This window comes from Sorex araneus, chromosome 2 (genome assembly GCF_027595985.1).
Source record: "Sorex araneus isolate mSorAra2 chromosome 2, mSorAra2.pri, whole genome shotgun sequence".
NCBI lineage: Eukaryota > Metazoa > Chordata > Mammalia > Eulipotyphla > Soricidae > Sorex > Sorex araneus.
In genome coordinates this window covers 238,298,154-238,318,773 of record NC_073303.1, presented here as the reverse complement: position 1 = coordinate 238,318,773, position 20,620 = coordinate 238,298,154, and the positions used below count along the sequence as shown (strand labels likewise).

At 48.9% G+C, this 20,620-nt stretch overlaps 2 protein-coding genes across 2 annotated transcripts in view; one reads left to right on the top strand and one right to left on the bottom strand.

The window, feature by feature from the left end:
- The window catches only part of LOC101541998 (cytochrome b-c1 complex subunit 2, mitochondrial-like), a 35,189-nt gene extending 16,446 nt beyond the window's left edge, over window positions 1-18,743 (top strand). The window contains 5 exon segments of the mRNA XM_055124674.1: window positions 13,085-13,201; window positions 13,204-13,556; window positions 13,558-14,464; window positions 16,198-16,270; window positions 18,592-18,743. Of these exon segments, the coding sequence (XP_054980649.1) occupies window positions 13,085-13,201; window positions 13,204-13,556; window positions 13,558-14,464; window positions 16,198-16,270; window positions 18,592-18,743 (1,602 nt within the window).
- A 179-nt stretch (window positions 18,744-18,922) lies between these two features.
- On the bottom strand, window positions 18,923-20,143 carry LOC101542268 (zinc finger protein 850-like). Its single transcript, XM_055124673.1, has one exon. The coding sequence runs from the start codon at window positions 20,141-20,143 to the stop codon at window positions 18,923-18,925; it is 1,221 nt and encodes a 406-aa protein (XP_054980648.1).
- Window positions 20,144-20,620: the final 477 nt, after the last annotated feature.

The following is a 20,620-nucleotide window of genomic DNA, read 5'->3' as shown; positions in this document are numbered from 1 at the left end:
TATTTTATTTTTTTGCTTTTTGGGTCACACCCAGTGATGCTCAGGGGTTACTCCTGGTTCTGCACTCAGGAATTACTCTGGAAGTGCTTGGGGGACCATATGGGATGCCGGGGATCGAACCCGGGTCGGCCGAGTGCAAGGCAAACGCCCTACCCGCTGTGCTATCGCTCCGGCCCCGAAAGCCAAATATCTTTAAACTCTGATAGGATAAAAGTTTTGCAACCTCTATTAAAGAGGTAATTGGCCTTTCTGAGCTGATTTTTCCATCTTTGTAATTATCTTTATTAAAAAATGTACTTGGAAAAAAAAGTTTTGCAACCAATTTTATAACCTTAGAAGCTCACATTTTAAACTCATTACTCTTTAAACTTGTTTTAATATACCACAATAATTTCTACTCACATTCTGATAATACAGTACAAATACAAACAAATATATATACATTAACACACTTGCATAACAAAACCCTTAAACCATCATTTTTTATGAAGCATAGGAAAACCTTCTTTGGCTTAAGTTCAATAGTTCTTAGTTATTTCAAATCATGAGCTTTCTAACTTAAACAATTCCACAATACAAACATGCTTTTAGACACAGAAAGAGCCCTTTAGTTTTTGTTTTTCTTTTTTTTTTTTTTTTACAAAACTTTGATGTTAGCATAGAAAAAATACTTGGACAGTCAATGTTTATGGAAACATAAGAAAACGTTTATTTTGGTGGCTTCTGTACTTCCGTTGCTTGTAAAACAGTTAAATTCATCATTAAAATTGACTGAGGCTTGTAAGATAAAGCCTTATATCCTCTGAACTCTTATTTCACTACTTCTGCAGCTCTTCCTAGATAATACAGATTCTGAATTTCAGAAGAATTACAACTGTTAATAGCCATTAATATTCTTCCAATAAGAAATCTAGATTGAGAATTTTGCTTTCTTTCTAGGCTCAACATTCTGATAAAAAATCTTTCTTTAAACCTGGTCTAAGAGGTTCCAAAATCACATAGATCCTTTAAACTGCTGAACTGCATATCACTCTGATCTCTTGAGATGATTCTACTTTCCCCAGGCCTAATATTTACTACTGATTTTCACTCTGGCTCCAGCACTCAAGTGTTCCACATAGAGAGACAGACAGACAGACAGACAATGAACTGACTAAAAACACCACTAAATGTGCACACAGCTGCAGTTGATCAACCGATCTGACCCTTCAAAAATGGCAGGGAAAAAGCTGATAGACTGAGAAAGGAAGGAACAAGTCCCCAGGGCAAAACAATCCAAGACAAAGTTGTTGAAACCTAAGTTGTCAGATGTTACCATTTTAAAGTCAAGACTACTTCTGAGGCAGGGAGCAAGTATCTTCTTATTGACCATGGGGATAGACCGCCTTAGCGACACACTTTATCATTCCTGGTATTATTAAACACTCAACCATATGATCTTGCATTTCTTGCCTTCTCTGCTCTGATAATAAGAAGCAGAACTAAGAGAAAGATAATGAGACAAATATACACACACACTAAGGGCACACGCACAAATCACACTCCTGCACTCCCTCAGACCGCTCCTTCTTTCAAGAGGGTGCGCACCCCACTCACCATGTTCACACTGAGACTCCCAAACCTGCCCGATGGGCGTCCACGTGGTCCGAATGTTCAGTGGAGTCAGCCTTTCCAAATCCTGGCGCCAGGATTCCAAAACCAAATGAGGACCCAAAGACCTTTTGTCCTCCCAATCAGGGTTGGCCCCTTCCCTGCCGCAGTCCAAATGGGGTCACCGTCTCCCCAAAACCAAATGGAATATTCCCCAAAACTTAAGGCCTTTTTCTGACCTGCTCTCTGGGCCCATTTGCCGTCAGGAGATCTCGCTGGGGCCTCCAAATGTAAGGGCACGGATCGAGATCTCCCTATAACAACAAAGAGACTCCAGAGACTGCAAACAACAAGCAGGGTTTATTGTAAGACTGGCTAGCCAGGGTCCAGCCGCCTACTCGGACACACAGGTCCAGCAGGTTGGGCAAAAGACCCCGAGCTTTTCCAAAGGAGATCTTATATAGGCCTTCCTTCGCCGTTACAGCAGAGCCTGTGCCTTTCATAGCCAACAGATTTGTAATATTACAAACTTTCTGAACCAATCCATTTAAAAGGACATCACTCCTTAGCCTATGGTTTTAGAGATGAGAATTTGCGGCAATATTCCGGAATGTTCCGGTTCTGAGGACAGTCCTGGGCCTTCTGATATGGGTCGTGTGATATGGGTCTGGTTATCTGGTCTGACCACCACCGTTATTGCGACCCGGGTTGTCTGTATCCGAATTCCTTGCTCAGGGGCAGAAAATCAAGTTATTCTGCCACGTGGGCTCCTGTAAACAGAGTCTTAAGAAAGCTAAATTGAGTCCTGTGGTCTGTTCTGGGCCAGTTCCTCACAATGCTTAAGCATCGCTGGCTGTGAGCCAAAAGAGAAAAATGAAAGTAACTTCATTAAACTGTTCAGCTGTTGGGTTCAGATGCCTCGGCTATGACGCCATTCATCCCTCCCATTCCCCTTTTCCCACTCCCAGAATCCACCCTCACCTGGTCCCGATAACTTCTTCCTGGCCCCCTGGTCTATTTCCTAGGCTGTCTTTGCGCTACCGGCAATATTTATGTATCTGGAATTTGCCTTATCGCTCCTCCCCAGGAGGGGACTCGGCAGTGATCAAAGTACCAAGAGCCGGTTCAGGGCTGGGGCCTGTAGGGCCAGTTATCTACCCGCCCCCAACGCCTATGTTCTGCCTCTGATTGGTAGAAGGTGAGGGCCGGTGAAATTAAAAGGGCCAATCAGATGCATCTTAGATCACGTGGCGCCCCACCTTTCCGCTTCCACAGCCTCACATCCTTCCAGGTCCTTGCAGATAACACGTAGGATAAGGCTTAAGGAGGAATGCTTAAGGCATGAAGCATAAGGTCCTGGAAAACATCCAAACAGGCTCTTCTAGATGCTGGTGAATACCCACACCACATCCGAGGAGCCTTTCCCTTTCTTGGACACGGAGAGGGGCAGGAGCAACTCCATCATGCCTGGTTCCTACTTCACATTTTGTTTTACTTAAACCTTTTTGTTTTTCTTAAAACACGCTTCCCCCGCCCACCCCCATCCTCCCTACCCCCTGACATCTGTAAGGAAAGGACAACTGGGCTGAAAACTCAGCCTTGTCAAATAGTTTCATAACCGCTATTCACTGTGTATCGAAGCCACCCAGACACAAGCAGGGTGGGTAGCTGCCAGAATTTTCTGAAAACATGTCTAGATCACCGATCTGTAACTGCTAGTTTGTACTATTTGAAAGTATTTTTTCTTCTGAATTATAAAACTTACATTTTCACTTATCTTTTTGTTAAACTTCATAAGTGCAGGCTATGATGTAAGCACTGAGTATAAAATTTGTGTATTTTCCCTTATTTGGGGTCTTACTTGGGCCTGTGTGCCTAGAAGCTTGACCCCAGCTTTACTCCTGTTGCTCATCTATTTGCTTGATCGGGCACCATTGTGTAACGTCTCCATTGTGAGACTTCTTGTTACTGTTTTTGGAATATCGAATATACCATGGGAAGCTTGCCAGGCTCTGCCGTGCAGGTTGGATACTCTTAGTAGCTTGCCAGGCTCTATGAGAGGGACGGAGGAATCAAACTTGGGTCGGCTGCGTGCAAGGCAAACCCCCTACCTGCTATGCTATCACTCCAGTCCCCAGCTAGCCGGCTTAATAAACTCTGATTGTGTTATATTACTGGATGAACTTTTTGTGCGGGTTCGGAGAGGGGGAAATTATTGACTCAGACCCTAACAACTAGCACACAGCTGACCTGGGTCCGAGCCCCGGCACCCTCAGCTCAAGAACCACACCAGGAGTGATCCAGGAGCGCAGAACCAGGTGTGACCCAAAACACAAAATAAAAGCAGAGTCCCTGATCACTTAAGCAGTGGCGTCTGGGAAAATCTAGACGTCCAGCCCATTAGGTAGGAAATCCCTCCAGCTCTGGTCTCCAAGTGCGGATGGGAATGTGAAAAATCACTATTTCCTCACATATTGTTCTAGGTTGGGAGCTGGGTCAAGTGAGAACCTAAGACACTTCTCAGAATTCTCTTGGGGAGAGGGGGGGTCACACTAGGCAGTGCTCAGGATTTACTCCTAGCTCTGCTCTCAGGAATCACTCCAGGACCAAGGGTCTATATGGGATTCCATGCATCAAAACCAGGTCTGCTGCATTCAAGGCAAGCATCCCCTCTCCCCAGCTCACTATTACTCCAGCCCTGAATGTTAAATAACTGGGAGCAAAGAGTAGCTTGCAGAGAAAAAGGTAGCACACTCCTCTTCACCATAAACCATCTTAGTAAACATGATTTCATCAGTATTGTACTACCCAAGAGTAGTACAAATGATAGGGCACTTGCCTTGCATGCTTCTGACTATGACTCAATCCCCAGCATCCCCTAAGAACCCTGAGCAGTGTCAGGAGTAATCCTTGAGCACAAAGAGTGTGAGGAACTGGCCCAGAACAGACATGAGAAATTAGTTTAACTTTCTCAAGATTCTTTTTACAGGAGCCCACATTGCAGAATAACTTGTTTTTCTGCCCCTGAGCGAGGAACTCAGATATAGGCGCCCCAGCTTGCAAGTCAGACCAGATAACCCGATGCCTCTTAGATGCCTCCTACAAAACCCATGCCACTAGATCCATGACTGCCCTAAACCCCAGGACAATCCTGCACATTGACGCAAATGCTGATGTCTAAAACTGTAGGCTAAGGAGTGATGTCCTTCTAAATGGATTGGTTGGGAAAATATGTATCATTACAAATCTTTTGGCTATGAAATGTGCAAGCTGTGCTCTACCAGCCGGTGAAGGCCTATATAACATCTCCTTTGGAGAAGCTCGGGGCCTTGCTTCGCACACAGACCCGAGTGTTGCTGTATGCATATGCACGACCCTGGCTAGCCAGCTTAATAAACTACCCGCTTGCTAATTGCATTCCTGTGTGGTCCTTGTCTGCAGTCGGTGATCCAGAACCCTGTCCTACACAGGTATCGGGGACAATAGTATCATGATTAGGGAACCTGCCCTACTTGTGGATGAACCCAATTCAATCCCCCAAATCCCCTAGGGCCGCGTGATGCCAGAGGAGTGAACTGAGCACAGAGCCAGGAGTCAGGCCTGAAAAACTGGATGTATATGCCTCCTCAAAAATTTTTTTTAAAAAAATGGCACTCAATGACTGTGGTCAGACTGCCCTACTTTAATCAGCAGGTCTGGGCTCGGGTTACTCTTGGACCTCCCACCCCCAACCTATGTGAACTCAATGTGGCCATCATTTCACTGCAATACTCATGTGCATTAGCCAACAGCCAGGAAAAACTGAAAGGATTATTAAAGTTTTGAGGGCTACATGGAATGGTAGAAAAGGAGCAAGTTCTTTGCTGGAGACCCACAGAGAACAGAGGCTGGGGACTCTGCCACTTGGTTTTGGGGTCACATCCAGTTGCTCAAGGGAGGCCTATGAAATGCCAGGGATCGAACCTGAGGTGGCCATGTGCCAGGCCAGCACCAACCCTGCTGCACTGTCTCTCCCACCAAGAAACTCCTACCACGCTTGCCAAGAGAGCAAGTCGTCCACCTGGCACAGGGACCAACTCCATTTCTCACACAGGCAAACTTCGCAGCGCTCAACACACATAGCACAATGAAGGGGTCTCTCTAGCTCTGGAGGGAGGGAGATTCTCTTCTACATATCCAGGGGCAGGAGAATATACCAAGGTGCTTCCCCAGGGAAATGAAAACACTGACATTCATTATCAATGGATATTTATTGGAGAGTCAGTAACGTCTCTAAACATTGACACAGTAGGGCAAGCAGATGCACAGGTCAAACCTGCTAAGAGGATTACTGTCCAACAGACCAGCCACTATGTTTACCAGTGACGAAGCTAATGTGACATTGATGTAACAAAGACTCTATATGAAGAAAAACAAGCTTCTTCAAAGCCGAGACCTGCAAAGGGATCCCACTGTGTGTGATGAACACCAAGCCTGCATTGAGGTCAGCCAAGCTGCGGGCATTGTCATTTGGTCAGTGCCAGATTTGCCTCCCACAGTGGAACCAGAGCAATAACACAGTATGCAGGAATCCCAGTTTGTAATCTTCCTTCCTTCCTTCCTTCCTTCCTTCCTTCCTTCCTTCCTTCCTTCCTTCCTTCCTTGCTTCCTTCATCCCTTCCTCCGTCCCTCTCTCTCACTCCTTCCTTCACTTCCTCCTTCCCTCCCTTCCGTCCTTCATTCATTCCTATTTTTCGCTTTTCTTTCCTTTTTCTCTTTTTCTCTTTCTTTCTTTCTTTCTTTCTTTCTTTCTTTCTTTCTTTCTTTCTTTCTTTCTTTCTTTCTTTCTTTCTTTCTTTCTTCCTTTCTTTTAAAAAACTTGAATCACGCTGGGCTGGAGCAATAGCACAGTGGGTTGGCGTTTGCCATGCATGCGGCCGACCCGGGTTCGAATCCCAGCATTCCATATGGTCCCCTGAGCACCGCTAGGAGTAATTCCTGAGTGCAGAGCCAGGAGTAACCCCTGTGCATGGCCAGGTTGTCCCAAAAACCAAAAAAAAAAAAAAATTGAATCACGGGGGTAGGGTGTGGTGGCTGGAGCAATAGCACAACAGGAACGGCGTTTTCCTTGCAAGCAGCCGACCTGGGTTCGATTCCCAGCATCCCATATGGTCCCCTGAGCACTGCCAGGGGTAATTCCTGAGTGCAAAGCCAGGAGTGATCCCTGGGCATCAGCAGGTGTGACCCGAGAAAAGCAAAAAAAAAAAAAAAAGTTGAATCACTGAAGGGGAGTAATAGCATAGCAAGCGGGTATGGCATTTGCCTTATACTTGGCCGACCCGGATTCAATTCCCAGTATCCCATATGGTCCCCTGAGCACTGCCCACCTACTGTGCTATTGCTCCAACCCCAACAGGAAACATTCGTAAATGGCTTGGTTGTACATAGCAAAGTCGGTTCAGAAGGTTTTTTTTTCTAAGAGCAAAGAGAACAACAACAACAAAAATACATGAAAATAACCTTGCCTTGCTCATTCCAGACTGGAATCAAACCCCTGTACACTCCGTTGTCCAGAGATCAATCACTGGAACAACCTACTCGAACTCGAGGAAATTCAGCTATGTACCCCACAAAGGTCTGGAGGCGAGTTTCGAAACCTGGTCAGTCGCGTGAAAGACAAGCACCCACAAGACTCTCCTACCGCTGCACCTATGGAAGCTGCGTGCTTGATCCTTAATTACCCCATACTTAACATTGAAGCAAAACCAAGGGTGGAAAATTCATAAGAGAACCGAGCCTGGGGAGGGACAAAAGCACTCACAACGCCATCTCGTGGCCTTGCACCAGAAATACCGCGGCTAAATTTTCCTGCGAATAAGCTTCCCAGCCCTTTTCTTTGCTTCAATGTTAAGTACAGGGTCAGTAAGGATCAAGCAGGCTGCTTAGGCCTATGCAACAGGAGCAAAGTGGTTAGAGCTCTTGCCTGCAATTTCAGGACCCTGGTTCTTTTGGCTCTCCATACAGTCTCATCATCATGCCAGAGTGATTCCTGAGTCGGAGCCAGGAGAACCGCTGAGTGTTTCTGGGTTTGTGTCCCGTAAACCATGAACAAACCAAATAAAAGCAAAACAGCTTCAGAGCCTTGAGGGTGTATTCCCTCACCTCGACTTGAAGTGTCTGAGCTGTATTTTGCTGTATTCATGCCTCCTCTTTTTGTAGTGGAGTGTTGGGGCACCCTCAGAATGTGGGGTGATGGCATGTGGGTTGACCGTAACAGGAAACCTTTCCAAAGGGCTGGCTTAGACAGAGCAAATTGGATTCAGAACTCTTCTTGTTCAAAGCGAAGAGAACAACAACAAAATAATCTTATCCTAGTCATGGCTGACAAGGTTTAATCCCAGGTACTCAATGCTCCCCAGAACCGAGTGGGCCCACACCAACCCCCGCCACACACATACACACAAAACCTTCCTCTGTGCCAGAGCTCTAGTAGAGTGGATAGGTCGTTTACCTTGCACACAGCCGACCCAGATTCAATCCCTGGCATTCCATAGGGTCCCCCAAGCACCGCCAGGAGAGATTCCTGAGTGCAGAGCCTGGAGTAACCCCTGAGCATCTCTGGGTGTGACCAAAAAGCAAAAAAGAAAAAAAATCCTAGGCAGAAGTGATATATTTAGAATTTTCAGGAAAGGCGATTGCCCCGTCTCAGGCTCATAATTACTATGTTAATTAAACGTCTTGTTAACCCACCGCAACTTCCTCTGACGGCTGTTGCCTTCACCCTAGACAACTGGAGATGCTGGAGTTGAATGTGGTGGCCTCTGCCACCCTCCTCCATGGAGAACAGAAGATACAGGACTTCTCATATGTCTAGGAACCTCAAAACGCTCGGGACGGAAGATGGCATCCTCGGTGATGTGGGGTGCTGTGGTGTGGGGATATGGGGTCTGGAGACCTTTTGAACGGAGCTGGTTGGAGAAATCGTATTGCGGGAAGGCACAACCTCTTCTGTGTCACCCTGTTCCCTCTCGGCCAGCTTGCTCTGGAGTACTGCTCACTGGGTGTCCACACCTCTGATCTGGCTGGGTGATTTGAAGAGGGGGTAGTCAGAGGCAAGTGCTGGGCAGTATCCGGCGTGTGAATGTGGCAGTGGGGGGACCCACACAGCTCTGCCAGGGGCTCCCACTTCCTTCTGGAATCCAACTTTGGTTACTACACTCAGTAACCGGCCCTGCGCCCCCAATTGCCATGGGAAGCCGTCCACTGGTTTCGGCCAAACAGGAGGGAATCCAGTGGTCAACAAGGAGGTCCGGAAGCATCAGAGTTTTGGTGGGACAAGGCAGGAGGAAGTTTCGGGGGGAAGGGGCTGTATCAGCTGTGAGCTGGAAGTCCTTTCTATGAGGTGCAGAGGTGATAACTTTCAGCTAAACTTTGGCTGCATCCCCCAAGAGATGAAGGAGGAGGTTTCCGGATCTGGAATCTGTCTGCCTTATCGCTCCTCCTTAGGAGGGGGCGGACCCCCAGGTCCAGTGGCCACGCTTGGCCGAGTTCAGGGAGCCCAGAGCAGGTTCAGGGCTGGGGCCTCTTCAGCCATGGTTATCTCCCAGGCCCCACCGCCTACTCTCTACCGCTGATTGGATGACGCTGAGGGCGGGAGAGATGGAAAGGGCCAATCAGATTCATCTTAGTTACCTGGCGCCCCACCTTCTCACTTTCACAGACTCCCATCCTTCCAAGTCCTTTCAGATATCAGGTAGGAAAAGGCTTAAGGAGTAATGCTTAAGGCATGAAGCATAAGGTCCAGGAAAACACCCAAAGAGGATCTCCTAGATGCTGCCGAGACACATACCACAGCCGGGGGCCCTTTCCCTTTGTTGGACACGGAGCAGGGCAAGAGCAACTCCATCATGCCTGGTTCCTGTTTCACGTTTTGTTTTACTTAAACCTTTTTGGTTTTCTTAAAACCCTGTTTCCCGTCCCCGGGCCCCCCTCAGCCATCTTCAAGGGAAGAAGGACAACTGGACTGAGAAGTCGGCCTTGACAAATACTTTCATAACTTTTCTTGACTGTCTATAGAAGCCACCCAGACACAAGCAGGGTGGGTAGCTGCCAGAATGTTCTGAAAACATGTCTAGATCACCTATCTGTGACTGCTTGTTTCTACTATATGAAAGTATGTTGTCTTCTGAACTATGAAATTTGCATTTTTACTTGTGTTTTTGTTAAAATTCATAAGTGCAGGCTATGATGTAAGCACTGAGTATAATATTTGTGGCTTTTTCCTTGTTCAGGGTCTTACTTTGTCCTGCGTGCCTAGAAGCTTGACCCCCACTAGCTGCATCCCCCAAGACTTAAACTCTGCTTATGTGTTACATTACTTGCTGAACTCTTTGTGCCATTTGCAGAGGGGGAAATTATCGACTCCAGACCCTAAATCCTTGCCCACAGCTGACCTGGGTTCGAACCCTGTCACCCTACCCACGAGAACCACACCAGGAGTGATCCAGGAATGTAGATGCAGGTGTTGCCTAAAAAAAACAAAATAAAATCTGATTCCCTGCTCACTTAATCAGTGGTGTCTGGGAAAATCTAAAAGTCCAGCCCATAGGCGAGAAAATTCCTCCAGCTCCTGGTCTCCAAGTGCGAATGGAAATATGAATAATCACAGGTTTCTCACACGATGTTCTAGTTTGGGAGTGGGGTCAAGTTGGAACCTAAAACACTTCTCAGAATTCTCTGGGTGGGGGGGGGGTTCTCAGGAATCACTCTAGGTAGGACCAAGGGACTATACGGGATTCCACTCATCGAACCTACGTTCACTGTGTTCAGGGCAAGCACCCCCTCTGCCCCAACTCGCTATTACTCCAGCCCTCAATTTTAAATAACTGGGAGCAAAGAGTAACTTGCAGAGAATACAGACTGATGGAGAATCAAGGCCTGATCTCAGAAAAGGTCCTGGAGGTAGAAAATAAGGAGCGAATTGCAGGTCTGTTTATGAGTCAGACTTAGGAAGACTGTTCACCCAGTGTGGGGCATATTGACCGACTGAGGCAGAGAAATATTTACATCTCCCTGTAATATTTACATCTTCTCATTACACTCATTTCCCACTGGTTACTCCAGTCTCAAAGGATGAGATTGCATGGGAGAAATTAGCCTACTGAGAAAGGGAGGATCATTTTTTTTTCTTAATAACCTCAAGTCCCAGTGGATAAGAAATGAAGTGGGTCTATGTATAGAAATCCTTCCTCTATCCTGATCTGCACTTTTTCTCACCTGCCAGAGTTTTAAATTACTAACACCATTCCTTCCCTTGTTTTAAATTATTTTGGGGAGGGTTGGAGTGATAGAGAAGTGGGTAGGGCACTTGCCTTGCGTGCTCCCACTAGAGTTTGATCCCCAAGATTCATAGTGTCCTCTGAGTACTGCCAGGAGTAATTTATGAGTGCAGATCCTTATGGAACCTACCCCTGAGCATCTCCAGATGTGGCTCAATACAAAAAAATCAAAATTTTAAAAAACTTAATCACTGCGCTGGAGCTATAGCGCATTGGGAAGGGCATTTGTATTGCAGCGGCAGACCCGGATTCAATTTCAAGCATCCCATATGGTCCCCTGAGCACTGCCAGGAATACTTCCTGACTGTGGAGCCAGGAGTAACCCGTCTACATCGCCAGGTGTGACCCCAAAAGAAAAAAAATGTTGAAATAACCGGAATTTTAAAGTTACCAAGTTATTCATGATTGAGGCATACAATGTTCCAATGCCAATCCCTTCACTAGTGTCCATCCCTCCCCTATTTTCCAAATGTAGAGGACACCTGTGGGTCTTCAAAGCACTGATTTATGATGGACACAGTCCTGGTATCCCCAGAAACTCAAAGTCTGCTCTTCTACAAGAGAATAACTGTTTCTATGAGATGAACCTCAGTATCACAGTTCCTGCCTTGTCAATAGTTTTACACAGCTATGAGTTTCATACTCACAAGTTCAAAGTGATAATTTGTTAACTCATTATTTGCAAAAACCAAATTCTCTTCTTTTTTTTCCTGCTTTTTGGGGTCACACCTGGCGATGCACAGAGGTCATTCCTGGCTATGCACTCAGGAATTACCCCCGGCGGTGCTCAGGGGACCATATGGGATGCTGGAAATTGAACCCAGGCCAACTGCGTGCAAGGCAAACGCCCTACATGTTGTGCTATTGCCCTAGCCCCTCGTTTTTTTTTTCTTTTTCGGCCACCTCATACGATGCATAGTTGTTACCCCTGACTTTACACTCAGGAATTATTCCTGGCGATCCCCAGGGAATATATGGCATCCTGGGCATCAAATCGAGGTTGGCCACATGCAAGGCAAACGCCCTACCCGCTCTACTGTAGCTTCAGCTGCCCAAAATATTTCCAGTGATGTAAAAAGCATGTTTTTTGGGGGGGGGGAAGGGACACATATGGTAGTGTTCAGGCTAACTCCTGGCTCTGTACTAAGTGATTATTTCTGTCAGCCTCAGGGAACCGTATGGGATGCTGGAGACTGAACCTGGGTAGGCTGAATGCAAGCAAGAACCCTAATCTCCTATAATATATATCGTTCATATCAGTATCTGTTTTTTTTAATAAAAACAATTTGGATAAATTTTTTTTTTTGTAATGGGCCGCAAGCTGTGATGTTAGAGCTTACTCCTGGCTCTGAGCTCAGGGATCAGTCCTGCTGGGGCTCAGGGGACTATAGAGGGTGCTGGTAACTGAACTCAGGTGAATCTTATGTAAGGCAAAAGCGCTACCAAATGTACTATTGCTGTGACCCCATAACTTTTTTTTTTTTTTTTTTTGCTTTTTGGGTCACACCCAGCGATGCTCAGGGGTTATTCCTGGCTTTGCACTCAGGAATTACTCCAGGCGGTGCTCGGGGGACCATATGGGATGCCGGGGATCGAACCCGGGTCGGCCGAGTGCAAGGCAAACGCCCTACCCGCTGTGCTATCGCTCCGGCCCCCCATAACTTCTTTAATCATCAACTGTTATTGGATATTTTGCTGTTTCCAAATCCTGGCTTTTCATTTACTTCAAAATAAGTCAGTTAAACAAACCAAGTTAGCCAAAATACATAAACTACTTATTGGTGCTGTATCAAATGAATACACTAGACATTTAAAGGGCACAAATGTGCCTACTGTTTGGGAGGTGTAAATTTGAAAATAAGTCTGGGAGATTATACAATGTCAACTGTAGAACAGGGTTCCCTCTGTGGGTCCAAAGAAAGATAACTTGGGGCTGGAGTGATAGCACAGCGGGTAGGGCATTTGCCTTGCACGCAGTTGACCCGGATTTGATTCCCAGCATCCCATATGGTCCCCCGAGCACCACCAGGGGTAATTCCTGAGTGCATGAGCCAGAAATGACCCCTGTGCATCACCGGGTGAGACCCAAAAAGCAATAATAATAACAACAACAACAACAACAACAATAATAATAAGGATAATGCCGCTGAGCACCAAGCTGATCTTCCTTTAAAAAGAAAAACAAACAAGGTGACGAGGAGGGGGCTCACAGAACGATCTGGAGCCATGAAGCTGCTGGGTCTTTCTCGAGATTTTATCCTCTCAAAGTTGCTCCTACAGTGAAGCCCGCGGCTGTGCGCCCCCCGGAGTGGCTCTGCATCCTCAGGATCTCGAGTTTAGCAAGTTACCAAATGGCCTTGTCATTGCTTCCATGGAAAATTACGCTCCTACGTCAAGGATTGGCGTGTTCATTAAAGCAGGCAGTCGCTATGAAGATGCCAACATTTTGGGAACCTCTCATTTGCTTCACATTGCCTCCAGTTTGACAACAAAAGGAGCTTCTTCTTTCAAGATAACTCGTAGAATTGAGGCAGTTGGTGGTAAATTAAGCGTGAACGCGACGAGGGAGAGCATGGCGTACACGGTGGAGTGTCTGTGGGACGACGTTGACATTCTCATGGAGTTCCTGCTCAATGTCACCACCGCACCAGTTTTGCCCTTGGGAAGTCGTAGCCCTGCAGTCCCAGATGAAGGTTGACAAAGATGTGGCTTTTCAGAACCCCCAGGCTCAAGTCATTGAAAATCTGCATGCTGCTGCCTACAAAAATACCTTGGCTAATTCCTTGTACTGTCCTGATTATAGGATTGGGAAAGTGAAGTCAGAGAAGTTACATTTCTTAGTTCAGAACCACTTCACAAGTGCAAGAATGGCTTTGATTGGACTCGGTGGGAGTCATCCAGTTCTGAAGCAAGTTGCCGAGCAGTTTCTCAACATGAGGGGAGGGCTTGGTCTCTCTGGTGCCAAGAGTCAGTACCGTGGAGGTGAAATTCAGAAACAGAACGGAGACAGTCTTGTCCATGCTGCCCTTGTCGCAGAGAACGCAGCCATCGGAAGCACGGAAGCCAATGCCTTCAGTGTCCTCCAGCATGTCCTGGGGGCCAGACCCCATGTCAAGAGAGGCGGCAATGCCAGCAGCACTCTGTACCAAGCTGTTGCCAAGGGAGTGAACCAACCATTTGACGTTTCTGCTTTCAATGCCAGCTACACTGACTCGGGGCTCTTTGGGATTTACACCATCTCCCAGGCAGCAGCTGCTGGAGACGACATCAAGGCCGCCTATAACCAAGTCAAATCCGTCGCTCAAGGAGGCCTTTCCAGCACAGACGTCCAGGCTGTCAAGAACAAGCTTAAAGCTGGGTACTTAATGTCAGTGGAGTCATCAGAAGGCTTCCTGGATGAAATCGGGTCCCAGGCTCTAGTCTCTGGTTCATATGTGCCACCAACCACCGTCCTTCAGATTGACTCGGTCACCGATGCTGATATCACCAAGGCTGCAAAGAAGTTTGTTTCTGGCCGGAAGTCAATGGCAGCAAGTGGCAATTTGGGGCATACACCGGCGATGCTAAGGGCTGATTCCTGGCTCTGCATCCTGGAATATTTCCTGGCTGTACTCAGGAAAACCCTATGATATCCCGGGTATCAAACCCGAATCTGCTGTGTGCAAGGCCAGCACCCTCCTCGCTGTACCACCGCGGATCAACATGGAAATTATCATATTTTTTTTCAAGTCTCAGTCATACAATGATCAAACACCCATCCCTTCACCAGTGCACGTGATCCACCACCAAGAACCCCAGAGACCCTCCCTCCCTCTCCCACTCTGCCTGTGTGGCAGATGATTTTCAATTAACTCTCTCATTGCTATGATAACATTCAATTTTTGACCGAAAGCTCACTATCATTATTTGCAGTTTTCCTCCCAACAGTCAAACCTGTCAGAATGGCATCATTAGAACATATGTTTTCTATTTTTGATAACAATGAGCATATGATGTTGCACGGTCGTGAAATTGGCTGCCTAGTTTTGAGATTTTGGTATTAAGTCCAGAGGTATTTCTGCCAGCAGTCGCTGCATTCCGAGATTGGTTTGTGTGCCTCTGAGATCATGGCTCTTCAGGAGTGGGGGAGCTGTTTGTGGGAGTCCGCTGGGGTCTCATTTGGGCAAGAAACAGGGTTGGTTCTGCACCACCGCACTCCCCGATCGCGAGATTCCCCATGCGTCCCATCATTGCAAGCTCCTGCCTCTCTGTCCATGAAGCACTAAACGGTGTGGTCGTCATGCTGCCGAGAGGGGAAAAGGATGAGGACAAAAACACTTTCCCTCCCGGTGCTGCACGGGACCCTAGTTAAGTTCAAAGTCCACAAGTGTAGCTGCCAGCAACCTCTGGGTTTCTGTACCTCTGGTATATTGGCCACGTAGGTGTGGTGGAGCCATTCCTGACTGTTTTCTATGGATATCAGGAAAGGTTGCATGGCCGCATATGCTTGGAGAGTTTGGAGAGATATCGCAATCCCACAAAATGGAGCCATGTTAGTAGAAGCTAAGTGTCGTCGGGATTCCATCTGGAGAAGGCGGGGACTCTGCACCTTCTCTGTCTAGCGTCCCGGTACCAACAAGCGTTTTTATAGACATTTCCTTAGAAAGGTTTAGAGAGAAGCACGTGCTGGGGAGAGAGCACAGGCGTCTCCAGAGGGAAAAAGGCTCAGCGGGGCCGCTGCATGTCCAACGGGGACGGCGCTGGAATTGCACGCGTCAACCAGGGTTCGCTCCCTGGTACCCCATGGTGCCCCCTGAACGCCTGGAGGAGTGATGCCTGAGCACCACCAGGTGTGCAAAAACAAAACTAAGTACAAACGGGAGAAAGAGCTGGGGCTGGCCGGCCTGCCCCTGGCATCCCGCTGGCCCCCGAATCCTGCCCGTGCAACCACAGTTCTCCAACGTGGACAAGGACAGCGCCTGGTGAGCGGCGTGCAGCTGACCTTCCAGTCTCTGCTGAGGGCAGGCGACTGACAGACCTTCACCTGCCTGTGCCCGAACTCGGCCGCCTGGCTGGACGTAACCTCATGCGAGGGTCCCGCACTGTGCTTGCGGGAGCCTGCGGGCCAGGCTGGGCCCCAACCAGATAGGGAGGCCTAGCTCTGGGTCCCCCAGAATGGCTGCCAGGTCCGCGGAGCTTGTGGCAGGAGGATTAAGGGGAATCCCCGATCCCACACACCGCGCCCCTGACCCGCCCTGCCCGCAACCCCGCAATTCCGGAAAAGCCAGGCCTAGACCCTTCTGGAATTCAGGGCCACCAGGGAAACGACCTGCACCTGTTCAACAAGGAAGCCCCCGGCTTCAGACAGGACAGCCCGACCAGAAGTTAGCTTCCAGCTGGGGCCCCTCTGCTGCGGTAGCTGAGAATCTCAGGGATCGCGGAAGTGGGGAACAGACAGGACACCCCCACGTGGGCTCTAATGAAGCTGAGACTCAAGTCACCCCATTTATCTTCTCCTGCAACTGCCTCACGGTCAAACAAGAGGAACCTCCTTCCTTATTCAGCCCCCAGGGAGACCCCAAAACTCTTCCCTCCTCTTTTGTGGGGCGCAACGGAAGTTTAGCTAGAAGTTTAGCAACACTGTACCCCATACAAAAGACTTTCAGCTCTGAGCTGGTACAGGCCCCCCTTAACCCCTGCCTCCTGCCCTGTCCCCCCAAAACTCTGCTGCTTCCGGACCTCCTTCTTGACCACTAGATTCCCTCCTCTTCAACAGAGACTGCTCATTGGCTTCTCCTGACATTTGAGGGAGCTGGACAGATGGGGCGGTCCCTGATTGAAGGACCAAAGTCGGACCCCAAAAGGAACGGGGGGCCCTGGGCAGAGCTGTGTGCCCACAACAGCCTCAGCCCAACTCCGGACGCTGCCACACCCCTGCCTCCTGCCTCCGACACCCCCCTCCCCTGAATCACCTGGCCAGTTCAGGGGGTGTGTACTGGCTAGGGTGGAGTGGGGGTTCAGAGGTTATCCTGGATCCCAATGGTTCTGCCTTCACTCTTGAGGGATCCGTGTGCCAGAGGAAGCTGCTTCTGGTGGATTCAAATTGCTTACACCCGCCAAGGGCTGGAAGGGATGAGAGTCAAGCAACTTCCGGCCCTGCCCCTGCCCTGCTGGGCCTCGAGTCAAAGAATAAACTGGTGAACTCTGTTCGAGTGTCCGTGCTGCCGGGGGCTCACCTCACTCAAACTCAGCATGGAGGGGCACCCAGAGAGCAGTGCTCGAGAGCCAGCTGCCTGAGAATGAACAGAGGGACACAGGAAATTCTAAATACAACACTTCTGCCTAGGATTTTTTTTTCTTTTTGGTTACATCCAGCGATGCTCAAGGGTTACTCCAAGCTCTGCACTCAGGAATGACTCCTGGCGGTGCTTGGGGGTCCCTATGGGATGGCAGGGATTGAACCCGGGTCAGCTGTATGCAAGGCAAATGCTCTACCCACTGTACTTTAGCTCCAGCACTGAGGATTCTTTGGGGGGCTTTGGTGTGGACCCGTAGGGTTCTGGGGAGCATTGAGTACCTGGGATTGAATCTGGTCATCCATGACCAGGGCAAGATAATTTTGTTGTTCTCTTCGCTTTGAACAAGAAGAGTTCTGAACCCGCTTTGCTCTGTTTGACTCAGCCCTTTGGAAAGGCTTCCTGTTATAGTCAACCCCACATACCACCAACTCACGTTCTGAGGGTGGCCTAACGTTCCTCTACAAGGAAGAGAAGGCATGAATAGAGCAAGATACAGCTCAGAACACTGAATGTTGGGGTGAGGGAATCCGCCATCAAGGCTCTGACACTGTTTTGCTTGTATATAATTTGTTCATGGTTTGGGGGCCACAAGTCCAGCAACACTCAGGGGTTCTCCTGGCCCTGACTCAGTAATCACTCCTGCATGGAGAGTGTGTTTGGGACTGTGTAGGGAGTCAAAGAAAGAACCGGGGTCCTGTGACTGCAGGCAAAAGCCCTAACTGCTCGGCTCACTCTGCAGCAGCACAAATGGCCATAGTAAAGAACAAGGTACTGGCCATGCAGCAATTGACCGGGTGGGAACTGGAACATATCACAGGGTCCCCAAAGGCACGCAGGACTGGTCGCTCAGAGCAGAGCCAGGAATCTGAATGGAGCGGCAGCAGGTGTGGGCTCCAAGGAAATATAAACACAAGGAACATAACATCACTCAAATAGAATTCCCCACTAGACTCTGTCCAGAAGCTCCGAAAGTCACAAATGACTTCACAGCATCGAGATTACAGTTTTCGGGGGCCATCACAATAGCACAGCAGGTGGGGCACTGGACTTCTATGTGGCTGACCCAGGTTTTGATGCCGCATCCCACAGGATCCCCTAGAACCACCAGGATTAACTTGCTGGGAACAGAATCTCAAGTCATTCCTGAGCATCATCATTGTAGCCCCAACATGATTTAAGAAACAAATGGCTTTACCCTCAGCTTTGGGAGGGGCGGTAAGAAATTGAGGCACAGAGTTGCACCCCACACCCTCTTGCAACCCCAAGGTTTCTTGCCCCACAGGTTGGTAGGAGACCAGGAGACTATCCTGGCATAGGGAAGAAGATACGTTCAGCAGTTCTCCCCAGTGTGAGTTTGGCGGACATGTGTGTGCAGGGTTGCAGCACTGCCGAAACCCTGCCTGCAGTGGCACACAAACAGCTGCTCATCGACATGCCTCCTGAGGTGCTGGCAGAGGATTTTGAGGTGACTGAAGACTCTGCCACACTCCCCGAGGGTGAGAGGCTGGGTCGCCTTGTGAGTCTGGTGGTGGTCTCTGAAGTAGGAATGATTGTGTGACGCCTTGTTGCACTTAGGAAACTGGAAGTGACTCTGGATCGTGTGCGTCACCTGGTGGCCCTGGTTGGTGCCCGGCTGCGGAATCCTTTCCCATAAAGTGGGCATATGTAGAGCCGCTCACCCTTGTGGATGCGCATGTGCTCAGCCCTTGAATTGCTACGCAGGAATGCCTTCCCGCACTAGGGGCAGTCATACGGTCTCTCCCCAGTGTGGGTCCGGCAGTGCTTACGCAGTTCCGAACAACTCCTAAAGCTTTTCCCACACTGATCACAGTCATACGGCCTCTCCCCGGTGTGGATCCGGTTGTGCTCATGCAGATTCGAGCGAGTCCTGAAGCTTTTCCCACACTGCTCACAGTCATATGGCCTCTCCCCAGTGTGGATCCGGTTGTGCTGACGCAGAGTTAAGCGAGTCCTGAAGCTTTTCCCACACTGCACGCACTCATATGGCCTCTCCCCAGTGTGAATCAGGCTGTGCTGATGCAAATTGGAGAGATACCTGAAGCTTTTCCCACACTGCTCGCAGGCATATGGCTTCTCCCCGGTGTGGATCCGCCTGTGATTATGCAGGACCCAACGAGTACTGAAGCTTTTTCCACATTGATCGCAGTCATATGGCCTCTCCCCTGTGTGTTTCAGTTTGTGCTGAAGCAGAGTGAAGCGAGTCTTGAAACTCTTCCCACACACCTCGCAGTCATATGGCCTCTCCCCCGTGTGTATCAGGTTGTGCTGAAGCAGAGTGTAGCGAGTCTTGAAACTCTTCCCACACTGCTCACATTCATACGGTCTCTCCCCGGTGTGGGTCCGGTGGTGGTTTTGCAGATTCCAGCGAGTCCTGAAGCTTTTCCCACACTGCTCGCAGTCAAACGGCCTCTCCCTGGTGTGGATCAGGTTGTGTTTTTGCAGGACTGAACGAGTCCTGAAGCTTTTGGAACACTGCTCACAGTCATATGTCCTCTCCCCAATGTGGATCCGGCTGTGCTTATGCAGGACAGAACGAGTACTGAAGCTTTTCCCACACTGTTCACAGTCATACAGCCCCTCCCCAGTGTGCGTCCGGCTGTGACTACGCAGGTTTGAGAGAGTCGTGAAGCTTTTCCCACACTCCTCGCAATCATATGGCCTCTCCCCAGTGTGAATCATTCTGTGCCGATGCAGATGGGAGCGAGACCTGAAGCTTTTCCCACACTGCTCGCAATCATACAGCCTCTCCCCCATGTGGATCCGGCTGTGCTTATGCAGGACCGAATGAGTACTGAAGCTTTTCCCACACTGCTCGCAAGCGAAAGGCCTCACCCCAGAGTGCACTTTAGCGTGGGCACGCAGCATACAGGCATACTGGAACCTCTGTGAGCAATCAAGGCACTTAAAGGTGTTCTTGAGGTCACCTGGAGTAGACATGTGGGGAAGTATTGGGGGGTCTTGGGGAGAAGAACACTCTGCAGAAGAAGTAGAAGCAGGACTCTGGGGTGCAGAGAGGTTTCGAGTCCGTTTCGAGGTTCCTCTGGCTTGTGCGGGAGCTTTGTGACCATAACCGAGACTCTTTGGCAAGAGGTGTCTGCCATAGATGAAACAAAATGAGCAGAAAAGCAAGATCATCCTGACGTCCGAGGCCACAGGAAAGCGAAAGGGCAGGGACCGTGCATGAGGCTGCTCCGGTTCCTTCCCCTCATACCATCAGGTCCCCCCAGCCCCCCAGTAGTGATTCCTGAGCATAGGACCAGGAGTCAGGACTAGGAAATGCTCAAACGTAAAATTATAAATGAATATCAACAATCAGTCAGAACCTTGATTATGTTTTGTTTTGTTCTTTTGGTTTGGGGTTGATTTTTTTCCCTCTTACTATGGGACCACACTCTGCAGTGCTCAGGGTCTACG